The sequence below is a fragment of the Arvicola amphibius genome, chromosome 1 (assembly GCF_903992535.2).
Source record: "Arvicola amphibius chromosome 1, mArvAmp1.2, whole genome shotgun sequence".
NCBI lineage: Eukaryota > Metazoa > Chordata > Mammalia > Rodentia > Cricetidae > Arvicola > Arvicola amphibius.
Genome location: NC_052047.1, coordinates 125,127,333 through 125,147,213, shown reverse-complemented (window position 1 = coordinate 125,147,213; position 19,881 = coordinate 125,127,333). Strand labels below are relative to the sequence as shown.

Sequence of the window (19,881 nt, the reverse complement as noted above, 5' to 3'; positions counted from 1 at the left end):
CTTATATTTGTTTGTAAGAAATGAAAAACAATCCACTAGTTTTAACGTTATTAAACCTTGGATAACACATTTAGACAATAAATTTTTACTAAAGATGTCAATGTTTCTAGAAAAAAAGAATTTTATTCTGAATCCTAACTGTATGCCTAGTCTCATATTAGAATTAAAAAAAAAAATCACCGAAGACTTAGAATAAAGTCTTAAATTGAAAATGACTCATCCTGGCCATGGTAATGTCAAGAAAATTACTAAAGCAAAAATCGCATTTCAAGGGAAAAGCTAAAATCCAAACTATGAAAGGAAAAAGCAAGATTTTCAAAGGAAAAGTAAGATTCATCTTGTTTCTAATAAGATCATTGTTTACCTTCCATTAAGGATTTTTTAAATTAAAAATAACAACAACAACAACAACAACAAAAAATCCCAGGGTTTCTCTCTTGTAGCCCTGGCTGGCCTTGAACTAGTGACACTCCTCCAGCACTGCCATAGCATTTTGGGATGATCTGGGATGACAAACACGTGGCACCTGTGTAGCTCCATTAAGTTTTTTTTAAAAGGTAAAGTGTAGAAGGAAATTAAGAGCCGGCCGGGCACTGGTGGCACATGGCTTTAGTCTCAGTACAGGGGGAGGCAGAGGCAAGCAGATCTCTGTGAGTTTGAGACCAGCCTGGTCTACAGAGTGAGTTTCAGGACAATCAAGGCTACACAGAGAAATCCTGTCTCAAATCCCCTGTACACACTCCTCCAGCAAAAAAAGGAGAATTAACAAAAAATATTTTAAATCCTTAACATGCTGCTAAAATGATCCCAAAGACTTGTAACTAAGAGGTTTGGGGAGATGGAGATGTGGCGTGGAGGGTAGACTTCTTGCCTAGCCGGAAGCCCAAGTTTGATGCCGCGCACCATGGAGACCAGTACAGGAGGTGCATATTCGTAACTGCAGGCCTTGGGAAGTTGAGCCAGGAGGATCGGAAACACAAGGTTACTCTTGGGCTAGACATTGAGTCAGAGGCAATCCTGGGGTACCTGAGGCAGGGTATGCTTATTCTGTGCATAGCTGAAATCTCCAGTCGTCTGGTTAATCTCAACTCGCCTGTATTTTGTGTGCCATGCCGTCATTATTCACACAGCAGCTCCGTGTTTTCAGTGTGTACACTGTCACGTGTGAGTACATACGTGTGTACACACGGAGCTCAGAGATGACCACCAGTCGCCGCACTTCCGCCTTGGGTATGCTAGGGTCGCTTGTTGTTTACCTCTGCAAGTCAGGAGAGCCAGCCTGTGAGCTGCCGGGGATTTTCCTGTTTCTGTTCCCCATTTCATCATAGAAGTGCTTGGGATGCAGAAATGTGGTCCTGTCTTTGGTTTTTCTGGGTTCTGTAGATTTGAACTCAGGCCCTCATACTTTCCTTAAGACATCTTCCTAGACCCATCGCTCTGCTTTTCAAACCAGCTGCTGGTAAGGATGGAAACACGTGACCAACCAGTGGGTGAGCGGCTGGTAAGGACGACACGTGACCAACTCAATCTTTATACATTGCTGGCAGGAAATGAGTATGCACAGGCAATTACCGAAAACAATGTGGACGTTTCTCAAAAGATGAGAAATAAATAGCCAGCGCAGCACACCTATCATCGCTCATTATTCAAGGTGGGAAACGAGTTGAGGTGTGTGTGGGAAGATACCTGAACCAAGGACTACAAGGCCAGGCCAGGCAACCTGGCAACTCCATCACCAAATTAGCCAGATGGAGTGACACACACCAGTAACCTGAGCACTCGGGAGGCAGAGGTGGAATGCTCAGAGTCCATCCTGGACAGAGAATGACAGGCAGCCCGGGCTACATAGTGAGTCTTGATTCTTAATAAACCTGCCCCTATGATCCAGCAAACCCAAGTGGTATCTATATCCAAGGGAAATGAAATCCATTTATAAAACAAAACAAAAAATGCCCTACACTCCCTCTTCATTTTAACACTATTTACAATAGCAACAAACAAAAAATCTACACCTACCTCCCCCCCCCCCAAACCTAAGTGTCTATTAACTGATCAGCCAATAAAGATGAAGGACTTGCTGGGTGGTGGTTGCGCACGCCTTTAATCCCAGCACTCAGGAGGCAGAGGCAGGTGGATCTCTGTGAGTTCAAGGCCAGCCTGGACTACAAGAGCTAGCTTCAGGCCAGGCTCCAAAGCCACAGAGAAACCCTGTCTCGAAAAACAAACCATGAAGGACTATACACAGTAGAATATTTTCCAGTCATAAGAAGAAAGTCTGGCATTTGTAATTTGTGGGTGTCCTTAAACATCCTTTACATATTTTTATTACATCTTATCTGTGTGCACGTGTGTGAACATGCATAAGCAAACATGCATGACGAGCAAAGGGTGCACAGGTCAGAGAACTACTTGCTTGACTTGGTTCTCTTCTCCCATGTGGGTTCTGCCCACAGCCCCATCCATATGTGGCTTATGAGGGCTGATCTGATCTGCCAGCTCACATCTGCAGTTCCAACACTTGGGAGGCTGATGGAGAGCTACACACTGAATAACCAGGCCATCCTGGGACAGAGTACAGACTTTGTCTCAAACATAGAAAAAGCAGATTTTGCCAATAAAGGTGTACTGCAGTGATGTTCTGCAGAGGCTGAGGCGGCTATGGCAATGATGGTGGCTATCAAGTTATAGTTTGGCAGGAGCAAGACGTTCTGGTGTGAGCTGGAGAGACGGCTCAGAGGTTAAGAGCACTGGCTGTTCTTCCAGAGGTCCTGAGTTCAATTCCCAGCAACCACACAGTGGCTCACAACCACCTGTAATGAGATCTGGTGCTCTTGCCTGTCATGCAGGTGTACATGTGGGCAGAAAACTATGTACATGATAAACCTAAAAAAAACCCAACTCTGGTATGCTGTCGTATGTTGCAGTGACTACAAGGAACAACATTGTCCCATGTTTCATGAAGTTAGGATTTTGAGTTCACACACACACACACACACACACACCACCACCACCACCACCACCACCGACTGAGAAACTGGGACCAGGTATAGGCACATGCTTTTAATCCCAGTACTCAAAGAAGTCAGAGGCAGGAGGATTACTATAAATTCAAGGGCAGTATGGTGGCTGGAGCTATACATAAGATCACTGGCAGAACACTTGCTTACCTATGGGTACAAGACCCCTAGGTTTAAACCTTAGTACAAAACAAACCAAAACCAAACACCAACAAGACAAACCCACAAAACAGGAGTTCAAGGTCAGTCTGGGTTACATGATAATACTGGAAAACACAAACAAAACCTAAAGGGCAGGACAGACACTCAAGAGTTAGAGTACTGAATTTGGTTCTCGGCACCAACTTGGGGCCGACCACAAAACCACCTGTTAAGTCCAGCTCCAGGGGATCTGGCACCCTCTTCTGGCAACTATGGGTACTGCACTCACATGCAGAAAGCCACACAGAGACACTAATACAGTATTTTAAAGAAAAAAAAGGCAAGTTTATATGGCCTTTTGGGGGACCAGCAAAACAAGAGGGAAGTCTTCCTGTTGACTGATCCCTCCTCACAGCAAGGTGCAAATTAAGACCACTCAGGTACTAGCATGAATAGCAGAGGTTGTAAAAAAAAAAATCATATGTACTGTGAAGGGCTAGAGGTATTTTTTAATGGTTAAATAACAAGCACCTTGCAGTGCCTAGCAAAATAATTAAAAAACAAAGCCTTTTTATTGGTTGATATTTCAAGTTGTTCCTCCCATCTCTACACCTCTACATTCATCCACAAAATAAAAATCTCATTGATGTGGAGGTCAAAGGCCAAGCCTAAGTCGGCTCTTCCCTGCAGTTAGACGAGCTTCTGGACAGCCTCTCACCTTTCCCTGCCCTCTCACTGGGAGCTCTGCAATGACAGACACACATCTGCTATCCGGCTTTACTTGGGTTCTAGGGAATCAAACTCAAGTCCTTAGGTTTATGGAAACATTTAACCCACATCTCCAGCCTTTGAGGATTTCTCTTTCAAGGCTCTCCATCCTGCCAAATATTCAGCGTACCAGCAGTTTGGGGGTTCCACGGTGATGGTTTTGTGGTTCTGTGGATGCTGGCATATGAAAAGGCCACAAGAAAATAATGGAAAGGACTTAGGAGTTCAAACACCAAGAGAGGAAGCTAGGAAACTGCTCCCAATTACAAAGGAGCAGCACCTTCAGGTGATCAGGAGGCAGGAAACTGTCAGCGGAGTGGGCTGCAACTAAAGTTAAGGCCAGTTGAGCTTAAAGGCCCAATGTGAACAAGACTGGATAGTGTACCAACTCTTCGATGGATGTGGGAAACAGCATCTAGTTACAGATCTCATCAGCAGGAACTAAGACTATATATAATCTGGCTGGATTATCTCAAAGCAGAAATGGCAATATGCTGCACGAGGGCTGGAGTGGTCAGGCCATCCCACTCGTGACAACAGGATATGTTAGAACAGACAGCACGGCAGGGCAGTCACAGCAAAGCCCGAGCCTGGATGACGTTCTCACACTCAGCACTTGTGTTCTATTTTTTTTAAAGATTTATTTATTTATTATGTATACAGTGTTCCTCTGCATGTATGCCTACAGGCCAGAAGAGGACACCAGATCTCATTACAGATGGGTGCGAGCCACCATGTGGGTGCTGGGAATTGAACTCAGGACCTCTGGAAGAGCACCGAGCCATCTCTCCAGACCCTTGTGTTCTATTTTTAAACCAGTATCAGGAGCTGGAAAGATGAAACAGAGGTGAAAAGTGTTTGCTGCTCTTGCACAGGACTTGGATTTGGTTCCCAGTATCAAGTATCAGGCAGTTAGAGAGCTCCATGGGACACGGACACACACACACACACACACCACTTAGAATTTGAAATGGAAAATGTTACCCTAAACATCACATTCAGGTGTCTTGACTCAAAGCTGAGAACCATCAAGCGTATGGAGTACAATATTCATGGTACAGTCCAGGCTAATATATCAAGGCATACAAGCTGGAAGCACCGTGTTAGTTAACCTACACAACACAACAGACTAGCGGTTTCTTGACCATGGGTTGTGAAAAGCCTTACTCAAGCCATGTCTTCTAAAACCATGCTCAACCTGTCCCCAGATCCTTTTGGTGCCATCACTAGGCTCCTGAAGCAGTGGAGAGACTCTTGCCCGTCTACTACCACTTACTTTTTTGTCAGTGGAGCAGAGGACAGAGAAGAACACTCGGCTTTAAATGATTTGTTTCACAAGGAATTTAGTTTTAACCTAGCAGAATTCCAACAAAACAAATGGCTAGAAAAGAGGCCCAATTCCTCATCTCTAAGATTTAAGCACCCCACCACCCCCTTTTGAAAGTTAACTTGTAATTATTAGAAACGATAATCTCCTACCAGTCCTCTCTGAAGTACATTTTCAATGTTTAGAATTGTCTATTCAGTTTGACTCACAGGCTGGAAGGATGTTGGAAAGAAATGAGACACTACTGTCTTTAATTAATGGACATCTTCAACATGTGAAAAGTTTACTGAAAACTTTTATTGTAATCAAAAAGTGACATAACGGGGCTGTAATGAGTTCAGCAAATCATTCTGCTGATATTTCTGAACTGATACCAGCATTTGCCAGGCAATTAAAAAAATTCAAATGTGAAAATTTCACAGTACAGTAAACTCCACCCCAACTAATTAATGGTGGTTAAAAATAATAGGCCCTAGCAAAACCTCTCATGTTCCATGGTCACAACTCACAATTCTGTACAAAAGTTCGTTATAAAGCTCTGATGTAAAAATGAAATAATCAAGCAGCAAATACTTTAAGTGCAGCACAGGGTCTTCCATTCATTATTTACAAGGTTGGAATTTCTTTACATTATAACAGAGTTTAATACAGATGACTTAGTAATTAAGTCAATTAAAACATCCGTCTTTCACACAGTGACAGATTTCGCTTTTTGGTCATCTTTCTCCTTGTCCTTGCTCTTCTTTGCCTTCTTCTTCTTGTGTTTGTGTTTCTGGCTCTTCTCGGCGTCACCATCCGCACCTGCATGCTTCTTATGCTTCTTGTGCTTTTTATGCTTCTTGTGCTTCTTCTTCTCTTTTTTCTTCTTTTTCTTCTTGCTGTCTTGGCTTCCTGCTGAGCTGGCACTGCTGCTATGGCTTCGGGTCTGGCTACCGGAAGGGCTGTGACTTCTACTTGGACTAACACTGGGGCTACTCTGACTCTGGCTCCTGTCTGCACCTGGCTGGCCGGCCACTGCTACAGTCAAGCTCTCCTTCGCTTTCTCTGCTGCTTTCTCTTTCAAGTCCTTGGAGACAGTGGAGACAGCCTCCTCTTCCTTCGCAGACACATTACTCTCGCTGTCACTCTCATTATAGTCTGGTTCAAAGGCAGCCTCATCGGTCTCTCTAGTTAGATCAGAGGAAAGTCGAGAGGAATGACTCAACTGGGGTTTTGGCTTGATGGTGTTCTTATCCACCTGTCCAGCCACCAGCTCTTTCTCAGCTGGAGTGGGATCTGGTGGGTTCGGTGTATACGGCAACTTGCTGCAGCTGGACTCTTTCCCGTTTCGAGCCTCAGCAGCATGCTTCTCCCGTTCCTTGCCAGAGGTTTTATCTACAGACTTTGTCTCTTCACATGAGCGTTTGGTATCGTAGGGGGTTTTATGATCATGAGGCTTTTTGTCTCTTGGGGGACTAGAACTGCTTTTTTTGGACTCTGTCCCCTTTTTAGGCAAATCTTTCTCCTCCCTTGGCTTACTTTTCTGTCCAGATGAAGAATCTTTACTCCGAGGAGGAGAGTCCTTCCTTCTTGCTAGCTCATTTCTCTCATCTCTTCGCTTGGAACTGGAATATTCTCTGCTGTCATAGTCCACTTTCTTATCTCTACCAGGAGTGAAGTCTTTATTTGAGGAACCACGAATGGATTCATGCTTATCTGAAGTCCTGGACTCTTTGGAAGACTGAGACAGATTCTTACAATTTCCCTGTTCACTCAGACGGTCCACAGTGCTCTCCTTCTCTGGCTGGGCGCTGCTCTTCCTCTTGTCGGGGATTTCCTTCTCTAGTACCGAGTGGTCCCGGTCTTTGGTTCTCCCCTTTTCACTGGACGCAGAGCCTTTTGAGCTTTTGACCTCGTGTTGTGCCATTTCATGGCTCACCTCCTTGGTGAGCTTCTGAATTTTCTCTGACTGCTCACTTTCTTTCTCGGTGTACTTGGTTGCAGCTGAGGGCCTAGTAGTAACATTTTTTATAATACTAGATGGTTTCCCTACACTCTGTATAGGTTGTGTCGATTTAACATCTTCTTCTTCAGATTCAAAGTCATCTTTATCCCATTTGGACTGAGGAACCTGGATCATAATTATAACATCTTCAGCAGGAGCTGTATTATCATTATTATATTCCTCCATAGTTTTAATGACTGTTCTCTTTGTATCTGTCTTTTCTTCAGATTTCCGCACAGGGCTGCCTCCAGTTGAGCTTGTACTAAAATGAATGAATATACTTTTAATTAATGAAAAATTTACTAATGATAAGGCATCGATAAGTAAGTTTTTAAAAAGCCAGCTTAAAATATGATGTCTTTTTTTAGCTTTAAAAAATTAAATTATGCTCTAAGAAACACACATATGATCAAACTATAAAAACTAATTCACCTCTCCCCACACTTTCTTATAACCTAGCCTGGAACAACACTGTAAAGAGGCTAGTCTGTGGATTTCCCATGATCCAGACACTCAAGAACCCGAGCAAATACAAGATCAAAGGACATCATTTCCCAAAAGGACACCTACCCCTCAGCCCCCATACCTGGTATAATCCACAAGCGTGGAGCTGGAGCCTTCAGTCCCAGCTACTTTTCGCTTGGCCTTTCCCTTGACTTTTTCCTGTTTAATCTTGCTAGATGTTGACTCCATTTTTTCAGAGGGTTCTTTTGTAGCAGATGTATTTTCTGCACTTCCAATTTTTTTCCCAGTTTCTCTGTTAAGTTTGATTTTTTTGGCTGGGGCAGTCGATGATGTGATCTTGTCCTTTTCTGGGGTCCTTTCTAGCTTTTCAACATCACCTTCCATTTTGCGCTTTGGTGATGGTTTCAGTATTTCAGCTCCTTCCACTTTAGAGATTTTCATTGACGATGACTCAAAATCTTTGTCTACATTCTTTTCTTCAGTTTTTCTCTTTCTTTTTTCTCCCTTGCTATCAAGCAGCTTATTTTTCTCAGGCTTCTTGGCTTTTTCATCCTTACTGGCTGGCTTTTCTGACTTGATGTCTTTGGAACTGTCCCTTTTCACCTTCTCCTCCTTGACTGGCTTTGTCTCCTGATGTTCTTTTGCAGACTTAGAGTGGGCTTTTCTGGGAGTTCCGGTGACCTTGTCATCCTTCTGAGACAATGATGAAGGTTTTACAGAGTCAGTCTTTGCGGCCTCCTCTTTGGCTTTTTTAAGTGGAGGTTCAGACCGTGGAGATTTTTCACGCTCCCCATCTATTTTTTCTTGGGGTCCTTTAGAAGGTTTTGAAACATTTTCCTTCTTGGCTGTGGCAGATCCGTCACTTTTCCGTTTGGTCTTGTCACTTTTAACTTTTGGCTTATCTTTTTCTCTCTTGTCTTTTTCAGACACTGATTTGAAGGTGATTGATTCTGCCTCCATTGGTTCATCCCTAACAGGTGTAGCATCATCTCGACTTGGGAGAACAAACAGTGCATCTGTCTTAGTGTCATCAACGCCTGATGACTCCCTGGATTTCCTGGATGTTTCTAACAGTTCGGGGTTCAGGAAGCTCTCACTCTCCTCCCCCTTTCTTCGTTTTCTGTGTTTCTTATGCTTGTTTCCTTTATTGTCTCCTGGAATGTTCTCACTATCCTTCTCTTTTGATTTTGTGTTATCTTTCTGATTGTGACTATCTCTTGTTGAAAGCTTTTCTGGATAGTTGCCAGCTAGATTTCTATTTCTATGACTTTGTCCAGCAGCATAGTCTTCTCTGCGCCCTCTTGTAAAGGGAGAATTTCTGATATTAAGAGGTAAAAGTCTCTCTGGGGAGAAGTCCTCGCGGTTAGCTGAGGGTCTAGGCTGTGCCCCCACAGCATACCCTTTGTAGTACTTTTCGTACCACTCTCGGTATTTCCTCTCCCATTCCCGGTAGCGTTCTTTCTCAAATGGGTCTCTAAAGTCGACACTCCGTCCATAATAGGCTTTGATGTCGTAAGGGGGTGGAACTTCTCTGTATCTATTAAAATACTCACGCTCGGTTTCTCCTTGAGGTACATTACGTTTAGTGGGAGACTGTCCCCTAAATGCTTGAGGAGATCTTGACCGTGAATGATAACGTCTATATGGAGGTGACCTTGACCTAGATCGGTGATATCCATGAGATCTGGACCGTGAACGGTAATTACGGCTCTTGCCTCTGCCTCTCCTGGGGTATGGAGGTGATCGTGAATAGGAACGGGAGTGCGAGCGGCTGAAGGATCGAGAGTAAGAGCGGGACCGCGTGGAGCCAGATCTTGACTTTGAGTAAGTGTATGAACTTCTTGAATACGATGAACCACTATAGGGAGATTTAGACCTAAAAACAAAAACACAGTTGATGGTTGAGAAATACATACACACATACATACATAGTAAAAACAGACAAAATTCTAGTATTCTTTTCTCACGGTTTTATCTTTCTTTGCAAAAATTTCATCTCAGATGATTAAAGAGGTACAGTGACCTCTATTGGAATGGAATAAAGTACATAAATCACTTGTTACAAAACAAAAGTCCTGACAACCAGAGTGAAGTGCATCAATGTACCGTGAGTTTTATGAGCTTATTAACATTAAACACATGCCAATTAAATTTCAATTTCCTGTCTGATTATTTAAGCTAAGAGTCTTTTTATCTTCCACTAGCCAACACATTTTAAATATAAGGAACCACATTTTAAATATAAGTCTAAAAAACAAACTTCCAGGGAACTTCTGCAATTCAGTTTTTTTTTATACCAATACAAGATCGAGTTCTCTACCACAGCTTTTGAGTCACACAGGTTAATGTTCCAGCAAGAAGCTGTAGCCTTATGGCAAAGGTCCTCAGAATGCTCTCTGGCTAGTTTCCTATGTCCTTCCTTCCATAAACATTTCCCATTGATTTCATATTATAAATATTTTCAAGGGACAATGACAATTCAGTCCCCATATATGCTAGTTCAACACAATAGAATTTACACTGAGACATTATTTTAATGGACATATTGGGGAATAAGCTACATTTCCTCCATTCTATAAACTAGACCGAATCAGAAAAATCTCTTAAGTGCAGTGTTATTTATATCCACAGGTAATCCCTGGATATTCAAAGTCCCATTTGTAATTCTGTTGTGAAGGCTCGCAAAACACTAACCTGGAAAATGAGCGCCTACGCTCCTTTTGAATCTTTTTGTATTCCATCAATTCCTTAGCAAAATCATTTGTAAACTCATCTAGCTTGGACTTTTTCTTTTCCCTAGTAAAATAAAGTTAAAGAGTGAAAGTTAACAAAAACCATTTAAGAAAACTAACAAGACAAATGTAATTAGATCATGAATGAAATGAATGAAATTGTCATTAGTTTTCTACTTTAAAACTATAATTAACTAGGTATCCCTGACGAAGTTGCTTGTATGGCTTTGGTTTAAATTTTAGGTGAATTTTCTTTACTAACTAGAAACACTAAAAATAAATAAATAAATAAATAAATAAATAAGAAGTAAAAAAAGTTTCCAAAATACCTATTTAATGTTGTATTAGAAAATGAAAAAAGTGTAAGATAATTTCAAGTGAAAATACTTACTCTTCCTTTAATCGTCGTTGCTCTCTATAGAATTCTTCCCTGGACAAAGGTGGTGCTTGTGTTGTAGGGATGGTATTTGAATGAGCAGTCTGAACTCCTGATGACACCCAAGGTGTTGACATATTGGCAGGAGCTGGTGGAAACCCTGGAGGAGGGACACTATATCCTGCAGGTGGAGGCTGGCCAGGAGGAAACTGAGGAGAGAACTGTGGGGGAGGAACACCTGGAGGAAGAGGAAGTGTATGGGGAGGTGGCGGATACAAAGGAGGTGGTGGAACAGGCACAAAGACTGGTGTTGCTGGTAGTGATGGGCCTTGAGTCCTCTGTGATCGTTCGCTGTGGTGTCGCCCGCGGTTTATACTTCTGGAGAAATAAATTCCAAGGTATTGTATCTTTAAATTAAATGTATCTGAGACAAACAAGGCTGTCTTTTTCTCTTAATTATTTTTCCAAAGTAAAAAGATGGAATAGAATCAACTACTCTAGCCATATCCAAGTAACATGTATTTATATGTATTAACTCTACAGGCCAAGTATGGTGATATAGGTCTATAGTCCCAACTACTCAGGAGACTAGACAATCACGTGAATCCAGTTTGGGTAACAACTTTCCCAGAACAAAAATCTCAACTCTTATTTCAAAATCCTGAGTGCTCTGTAAGTGCACCAAGTGCTCTTTGCCACTAAACTACCTTTCTAGCCCCAAGATTCAATTTTTTTTTTTTTCGAGACAGGGTTTCTCTGTAGCTTTGGAGCCTGTCCTGGAACTAGCTCTTGTAGACCAGGCTGGTCTCGAACTCACAGAGATCCGCCTGCCTCTGCCTCCCGAGTGCTGGGATTAAAGGCGTGCGCCACCACCACGTGGCCCAAGATTCTAATTTTTAAGGCCACTTAGCAATGGACAGGAAACGTATTTTGAAGGAAATGACAAGTTAACATGGCTGTGACCTAGATCTCCCCCAAATGCCTTTCTAGACCCAAAGTTTACATTAAAAACCACTATAACTTCCTTTTGGAGGAAGTAGGTGAAGACCAAACAAAACAGAATCATACTAATACCAATATTTGTAATCAAAACTGAAACGCCAATGTTTTCCCTAATAAACAGAGTAACAGTGATAAAGTTTCTGAATTGTCTCAAAGAATTCAAGTGTGCTTTTGTTAAACTAATTTTTTTTACACAATGGCCAAATGGTATATAATGGTAGTAGGGAGGCATTTAGACTTAAGTGTGCTCAAAACCATAAATTAATACTTATTACCTCCTTTTAATGCAACCTAGTTAAAAAAAACAGCTTAAATATCATAAGAGTAGCAATTCTGAATGGAGCACTATAAGATCAGTAAAAATCTTAACAAATTTGGAAGTCTTTGGACCCTGATTCAAATAACAACCACCATAGTAAAACTTATGGCTTCTTTTTTTTTTTTTTTAAACTTTTTTTTAAACTTATGGCTTCTTAATACTGTCAGAGTAAGAAGCCATAATGAATCTCCTGACCTTTCTTGTAGAAAAGAGGTGAGGAGAGACTGGGAGACAAAGAAGCAAAATTCTTTTTCCCATCTGGGAGCTGAGCTGAGCTAATTTCATAAACTGTATTCTGCCACGTACTGATACAAACCAAATAATCACTGGAAGGATTACAAAGGACAGAGCCTGAAGGGCCAAAGAGGTGGCTTAATGAGTAGGTGGAGCGCTTGCACAAGTGCAAGGAGCTGAGCTCAACCACACAGCACCTACCTAAAAAGTCATATACGGCCATGCATACCTACATTCAATCCCAGTGTTGGGATGAGCAGAGAGGAGGATTGCAAGGGCCTGCTGCCTACCAGTCTAGCTCCAGTTTCAGTGAGCTATCGTTAGGACAAGGCAGGGAACAACAGAGACACCCTCCATGGGCCTCTTTAAGCATGCATGCTCACATACATACCAAAGATGGAGATGTAGAAGTCATCATACTAATTCCAATATTATGTTTTCCTATATTCTCTCCTCTACTTTCCTCCCCAGACAGGTCTTGTTATGTCATCCAGGCTGGCTTCCAACTCACAATCTGCCTGACTTAACCTCCCAAATGCTGGGATTACAGGTGTGCATTACACTTAGCAACAAACAGCTTTTGTAAACATATATTCAAATAAGATTTTATTCTGCGCCTGCAGAATAACCATGGAACTACATAACCCCAGTTCCTAGATTCTTAAGGACAACTTCTAAAGACTTAAGAAAATGGAGGAGAACAAGTGTCTCCTTACCACTTCCATATTCTACTTCTTTACCCAGCGTGCCATGGGGCTATTTCCAAAGAGTCTTACCATGCTTACCTGTAACAACTTCTTTCCCCTCTTCTAATTTGCTGTGGTGGAGAAACCAGGTACCCAAGCTTGTTGGAACTATATAAAAAGAGATGTAAAAAAAAAAAAAAAAAAAAAAAAAAAAAGATGTAAAAAGAGAAAAGCAGAATTGAATATTTCTCATTAGGTATAATATACAAGCTATCAGAACACATATTTGAGAGTATCTATTTTAACTGTTTTGAAAACATTTCCTAATCTTGAACTTTTAAAGTTGTCCCAGAAGAGATCTAAGCAAATAATAGTCTGTGTTTTCATTAGCACTCTACAAACTTAACTGGTTAGTAAAGGGCCCTTTAATTTGCAAAGCTCTATGTAGGTACTTTACATGCTTGAATGGAATACTTTGAGTGATACAAATTAAAAAATGGAGGCTGAGGAGAAACCTACATGCTCACAGTCCTGTACCCAGTAAATGGAGGCCAACTCAGGTGTGTCTGTCTCTAAATTTCATGTTCTACTGATATATTCTTCTAATCTCTCATCAGTCTATTTTCTCTATAAGAAATCTGGTTTATGAACTGGAGAGATAGCTTAAACGTTAAGAGCACTGGTTACTCTTTCCAGAGATCCTGAGTTCAACTCCAAGCACCCATATGGTGGCTCACAGCCATCTGTAATGAGATCTGGTGCCCTTTTCTGGCATGCGGACATACATGCAGGAAGAACACTGTATACATCATAAATAAATAAATCTTAAAAAATGGATTCTAAGCCGGGCGGTGGTGGCGCACGCCTTTAATCCCAGCACTCGGGAGGCAGAGGCAGGCGGATCTCTGTGAGTTCGAGACCAGCCTGGTCTACAAGAGCTAGTTCCAGGACAGGCTCCAAAGCCACAGAGAAACCTTGTCTCGAAAAACCAAAAAAAAAAAAAAGGATTCTATTTTTTTAAAAAAAAGAAATTTGGTTTATCCATCAAACAAAAAGATCAAAGATTTTAGGATGTAAGTCTCATAGAAAAAAACATTTAATTGTATGTGTATGAGTATTTTTCCTACAGACATGTCTGCACATCAGGTACATGCCTGATGGTTTTACAAGTTTCAAAAGAGGGATCAAGGTGGATCCCCTGGAGCTGAGTTATAGATGGTTGTGGATGCTGGGAACTGAATCCAGGTCCTTTGAAAGACCAAGTACTATTAATCACTGAGCCACCACTCCAGCCAAAATCTACTAATTTTTAATGCCATAAAGCATTCTATAGACATCAATATTCTTTGTGTGCCAGGGCAGAAAATCATATCCTGTAGATTTTAATAACTATTAACAAGTCAAGAAAACAAAACAAAAAACTCTGTGTGGTAGACATTAATATTACGATGTTGGTTTATTAAATTGAATTTTTAAAAAAAGATTTTATTATGTATGCAACATTCTTCCTCCAGGCCAGAAGAGGGCGCCAGATCTCATTACAGATGGTTCTGAGCCACCAAGTGGTTGCTGGGAATTGAACTCAGGTCCTCTGGAAGAACAGTCAATGCTCTTAACCACTGAGCCATCTCTCCAGCCCTTAAATTGAATTTTGATCATCTAAACAAGACAGGACAGAGTTGAACCTTTTAGAAAAATTAAAATCTAGAAAACTTAAATATAGGATCAATTTACTAATTTGAGGTCAAGATCCCTATGTTCTAAGGAAGAAAAGGACTTAACAGTATGCTTTGATTTTGGAAAAGAATTACAAGGTGACCTTTGAAACGGGTTTTAACTTTGAGCACACAATGTGGATTTTTTTTTTTTTTGAGATTTATGACAATTTGAAAAATTTATAGACAAACCAAGGTAGTCTGGAAATACTGAAAGAATTAAGAAAAAGGGTATTATGAATACATTAAATGCTGTTAAAAATCTATTTTGTTTTTTAAATCACAAAACATCTAATCTTATGAAGTTAAAACTTTATACAGATTGCACACAGCACCATCCAAGAGAAGTCAAAGATGCAATATATTAGATCAAAACTGGATATAATTAATCACCGTGTACACAGTAACCCTGGGATTTTACTGTAAGCATTTACCTAAAGCATTGGGCAGTGCTAATAATCTCCATGTGCAGCTTGCTAAACTGTGTAGCATATATTTTCACCACATACAGTATATGTAAGGAGTCAATCAACTATGCTACTGGGGGACAGTCAGTCAAGAGACTGTGAGAAAAGCTTTGGGAAGTCAAATGGGCTTGGGGCAAAGTACTCCCTAGCCTTCTGAATGCTGGGACTGAAAGCATGCGCCACCACCATCAGGCTGCAATTTAGTATTTCAATAAGCATAGAAGTCCATTAAAGAAGCTATTACTTTAGGGGATCCAATTCCCAGTGTATTTTCAATTGTATGAATGTCAGTATGTCTAACTCCAAGTTTTTCAAGTATCAAATACATTTATTCATTCAGATAAAACTGGACATATAAATTTGAACTATGACATAAAAAGTACACTAATCTAGCATATTTAAAGGAGTTTATAAGAACAATTCAGTAACCTCCTGTCTAGTTTGTAGTCTTTACTACATTTTTAGTTCAAAGGCAAGTATCTGAAAGTTATTTTGAGTTATATACTTACTGTTCCCAACCTGGTCGACCACCTCCTGGGCGTGCAGCATTTATTCTTACTGGACCTTATAAACAAAAAAGAATGAATGTGAGATTCACCATTAATTATTTCCTTAAAGGGAAAAGGATACAAATGAAAATAATGTTACTCACCAGTTGTGGGGATCAACTGTCCATGTAATAATGACTGTCCCAACAAAGATGGAGTTCCAAGGACAGGCACTTGGTAACCCTATAGGAATAACCACAAAAAAACAGGTATAGGTTTTAAGTTTTACAAGTCAAAGCAAAAATCAAATCAAAACAAAACAGCAAAACACTTATTAAAAACTAAATTTTAAAGCCAACAAAATCTACCTTTTCCTCCATAAGAGCAGTAATTGCAATTGAGGAGGCTCCCTTAGAATGTTCTGATGCGAGGGCAGCAGCTGGTAATAATTTATTATCAGAATCCCTAAAAAACAACGTAACAGAAGAAAACGTCACCAGGGAGGATGATAATGAATAAAACGAAAACCACTACTAATGCTGTTTATCAATATCCTCCATTAAAATGAGTTAATGACAATTTCTGAGATAGATCAAAGGATAGGCTCTAAAACTCTGCATATTACATCTGGGCAAGAGAGACGCTTTGGTAGTTTTTAAAATATTAATTTATTTATTATGTATACAATATTCTGTTTGTGTATATGCCCGAAGGCCAGAAGAGGGCACCAGACCCCATTACAGATGGTTGTGAGCCACCATGTGGTTGCTGGGAATTGAACTCAGGACCTCTTGAAAAGAAGTCAGTGCTCTTAACTTCTGAGCCATCTCTCCAGCTCCGCTTTGGTAGTTTTTGTAGTTAAAAAAAAAATTGGGGCTGGAGAGATGGCTCAGAGGTTAAGAGCACTGGCTTCTTTTCAAGAGGTCCTGAGTTCAATTCCCAGCAACCACATGGTGGCTCACAACCATCTGTAATGGGGTCTGGTGCCCTTATCTGGCCAGCAAGCACATGGACATACAGAACACTGTATACATAATAAATAAATTAATTAATCTTAAAAAAATTTGCATGCAAGCCTAACTGGTTGATCAGAGCCTACAAGATGGCACTTGAGAACCAAGTCCTTACAGCTGTTTTCTTTCTATACACACATGGCTGAGGCAGCTAGACTTAAAAAAAAAAAAAATTTGCCCAAAGAAATTATACAATGATAGAAAATAAGTGCAAACATTTAAGACTTCAAAATAAGAAAGTTAAAGAGGCACTTAATGTCTTTATGGGAGGACAATACTCTAAGAGAATTCTCTGTATTGCCTTATTTCCTTTATTGACTAAATAAAGACTGCACTAGAACCGTGGTATGCCTTATATATGGAAGGTTTTACCCTTAAGATTATCTTTCAGCATGTATGAATCAGGACCTGGCATCTATGTTTTAGTAAAACTTGGCTGACTTTTAAGAGACTGCATGTGTCAGTAGACCACAAAGTCCTAGGTTACTTTCAGAAGGTGACATGCCATCACAACTTATTCTTTCTTTTTCCTGCTTTTGGTCTTTCAAGACAGGGTTTGTCTGTGTAGCCTTGGCTGTTCTGGAATTCACTCTGTAGATCAGGCTGGCCTCACACTCTAGATTCACCTGCCTCTGCCTCTGCCTCTGCCTCCTGAATGCTGAGACTGAAAGCATGCACCACCACCATCAGGCTGCAATTTAGTATTTCAATAAGCATAGAAGTCCATTAAAGAAGCTATTACTTTAGGGGATGGAAAGATGGCTCAGTGGCTAAGAAAATCAGCTGTTCTTTTGGAGGCCTAGGCTTGATTCCCAGCACCCACATAATATACTCAAAATTATCTGTAACTACATTCTAGGGCATCACACACCCCCTTTTACCACTGCAGAAACAGACACATACATGCAGGCAAAACACTCATACACATGAAATGAAATTGACAAATTAGAAAAATAAAGCAAAACAAAACCCCTGAACTTTAATCCTAGCAACCAGGAGGCACCTAGAGGCAAATCTTTATGAATTTAGGGGCCAACAGTGGATCTTACACGATTTCAAAGGTAAGACCCTATTTCAAAAACCTGCACTACTACTGACCTCATTTGTCTTGGACAAGAAGATACAGACTTACCGAAAAGGACCATCTGACTTTTCTGAATGAACTGATATAGACACTGTTGCAGTTATATCAGGTACTGGAGCTGGGGCAGAAGATGGATTTCCAGGCACAGAAGGAGTCAAGGAAGATGGATTTGAACTTAATGAGGATATAGAGGGAGTTGGGTGAGCTGAGGAAGACGTCACTGGAATCATCAGAGGATCCTGCTGTCTTGATATTGGAGATCTCATCAGAGGCTGCAGGTTCCGCTGAATGAGTGGTCTTGGTGGTGGTATTGGGGGAGGGGGTGGAGGTAACTGTTTTCGTAGTCTTTTTGTATAGCCAGTTTCATTTTTGAAGTTATTAACAGCCTACAGACACCAAACATAAAAATGCCAAGTATGTAAATTTAAATGGGTTCAATCAGTAAAAAATGCTAACGATACTTTTGTGTAAAAAGATACAAAAGCTACCTGTCGTAAAAACTTGTTGGCAATTAAAGCATCAGGAGAAACATCGTTCTGATGACATGTTGGACACGTATGTTCATCTGATTCCAGGAGTGCTGTTCTAATACCTATGTATGATAAGATGTTAAGCATGAGGTGGCACTGTAGAACTTGATGTTCACATAATGAATTAAAGACAACCTATACCACTCAGGGCTAAACTATGAGACTCTTGTCTCAAATACAAAAAACAAACAAACAAACAAACAAAAAGCAACTTAGTGGAAGCCAGAGAGTGGGGTCTGATCCTGTAAACTAGAGTTACAGATGACTGTGACTGACACATGGCTGCGGGAACCTGAAGGCCAGGGTCCACTGGAACATTAGGCAGTGCTTTTAACACCCATCTCTCCAGTCCCAAATATGTCTTTTTAAGACAAAGTCTCACTGTGTAAACCAGGCTAGCCTTGAACTCAGTTATCCATCTGCCTCTATCTCCCAAGTGTTTGAGTTAAAAGCATTTGCCATCATGCCCAGACCTCAAACAAATGTTTAAAGAGACAGAAAATGCATTATCAAATACCAATCCTTATTTAGCTAGTAATGAAAATATTGTACAAACAAATAAAACTAAGTCTAGAAAAGAGTAACAAACATTTTACATGCTTTTAGAGTCTTTGAAATGGCTTAACAAGAACTGGGCATTAAAAAACAAAACAAAGTAAAACTAAATGGGGCTAGAGAGACGGCTTAGTGGTTAAGAACACTTACTTTTACAGAGGACTAGGGTTGTTTCCAGTACCTACACAGCAGCTCAAGGCTGCCTCTAACTCCAGTTCCAGGGTATTCAATACCGTCTTCTGACCTCCAAGGTCATCAGGCATACACACAGATGCGAAAGCAAAGCAATCACACATGCATACATAAAACCCAAGAGTCTTGTTTAAAAAGTAATGACAGAAGGTCAGGGAGGATATTAAATTCAGACGCAGCTTAAGATCAAAAAATAAATAAGTAAATGAACAAAGACCCCATAGACCATTATTAAAAACAACCAACTATCCACCCAAAAAACTACCACCTCACAATTTACCAAGCAAATACATTCTGACATCTCTAAAAGTGTCCCAGTCTCTTACATTCATCACAGTAACTGTTTCCACAGCAGGGAATGACAACAGCATCAGTCATAATGTCCTTGCAGATGAGGCACAAGAGCTCATCTGGGATGGGATCGTCTTCTTCTGAAGATGATGATGGTTCCTCTGGTAAGAAGGGTGGCTTTTCTTTCTTCCCAATTGCATAGGCCTCTCTGTAAAAGATAGTTTCCACATTTTAGGATTACTAAAAGGCAGAGTAGTCAAATGCTCTATGCTCAGCATACTATATCATAACAGAACATGTAACTTCAGGACAAGGACACTGAGTTTAGACAAACATGTCTTCCAATGTACGGAGGCAGTTATACCTATCCTTCACAGACATAAATCAGAACTACAATAAGTAAACAAAGTAAAGAAATACTTTAAAAGCAAATAAAAGATCTCAGAATCCTTAACTCTAGGAACTAAAGGCCAGAGGTAAAACAACATGTTAAGA

The 19,881-nt window shown here is 40.6% G+C and overlaps 1 protein-coding gene across 2 annotated transcripts in view; it reads right to left on the bottom strand.

Moving 5' to 3' along the window:
• Positions 1-5,528: 5,528 nt before the first annotated feature.
• Positions 5,529-19,881, bottom strand: part of Rbbp6 (RB binding protein 6, ubiquitin ligase) — a 34,047-nt gene continuing 19,694 nt past the window's right edge. Inside the window, exons 8-18 of one of the 2 annotated variants that reach the window (XM_038319129.1) lie at positions 19,422-19,594; positions 18,307-18,410; positions 17,867-18,204; positions 16,090-16,186; positions 15,886-15,964; positions 15,743-15,797; positions 13,151-13,219; positions 10,826-11,188; positions 10,397-10,498; positions 7,824-9,578; positions 5,529-7,499 (exon numbers count right to left, since the gene is read on the bottom strand). In XM_038319129.1, coding sequence (XP_038175057.1) covers positions 5,942-7,499; positions 7,824-9,578; positions 10,397-10,498; positions 10,826-11,188; positions 13,151-13,219; positions 15,743-15,797; positions 15,886-15,964; positions 16,090-16,186; positions 17,867-18,204; positions 18,307-18,410; positions 19,422-19,594 — 4,693 coding nt within the window. In that variant the 3' untranslated portion in view covers positions 5,529-5,941. The remainder of the gene's footprint in view (positions 7,500-7,823; positions 9,579-10,396; positions 10,499-10,825; positions 11,189-13,150; positions 13,220-15,742; positions 15,798-15,885; positions 15,965-16,089; positions 16,187-17,866; positions 18,205-18,306; positions 18,411-19,421; positions 19,595-19,881) is intronic. The other variant, XM_038319138.1, reaches the window with a different exon arrangement.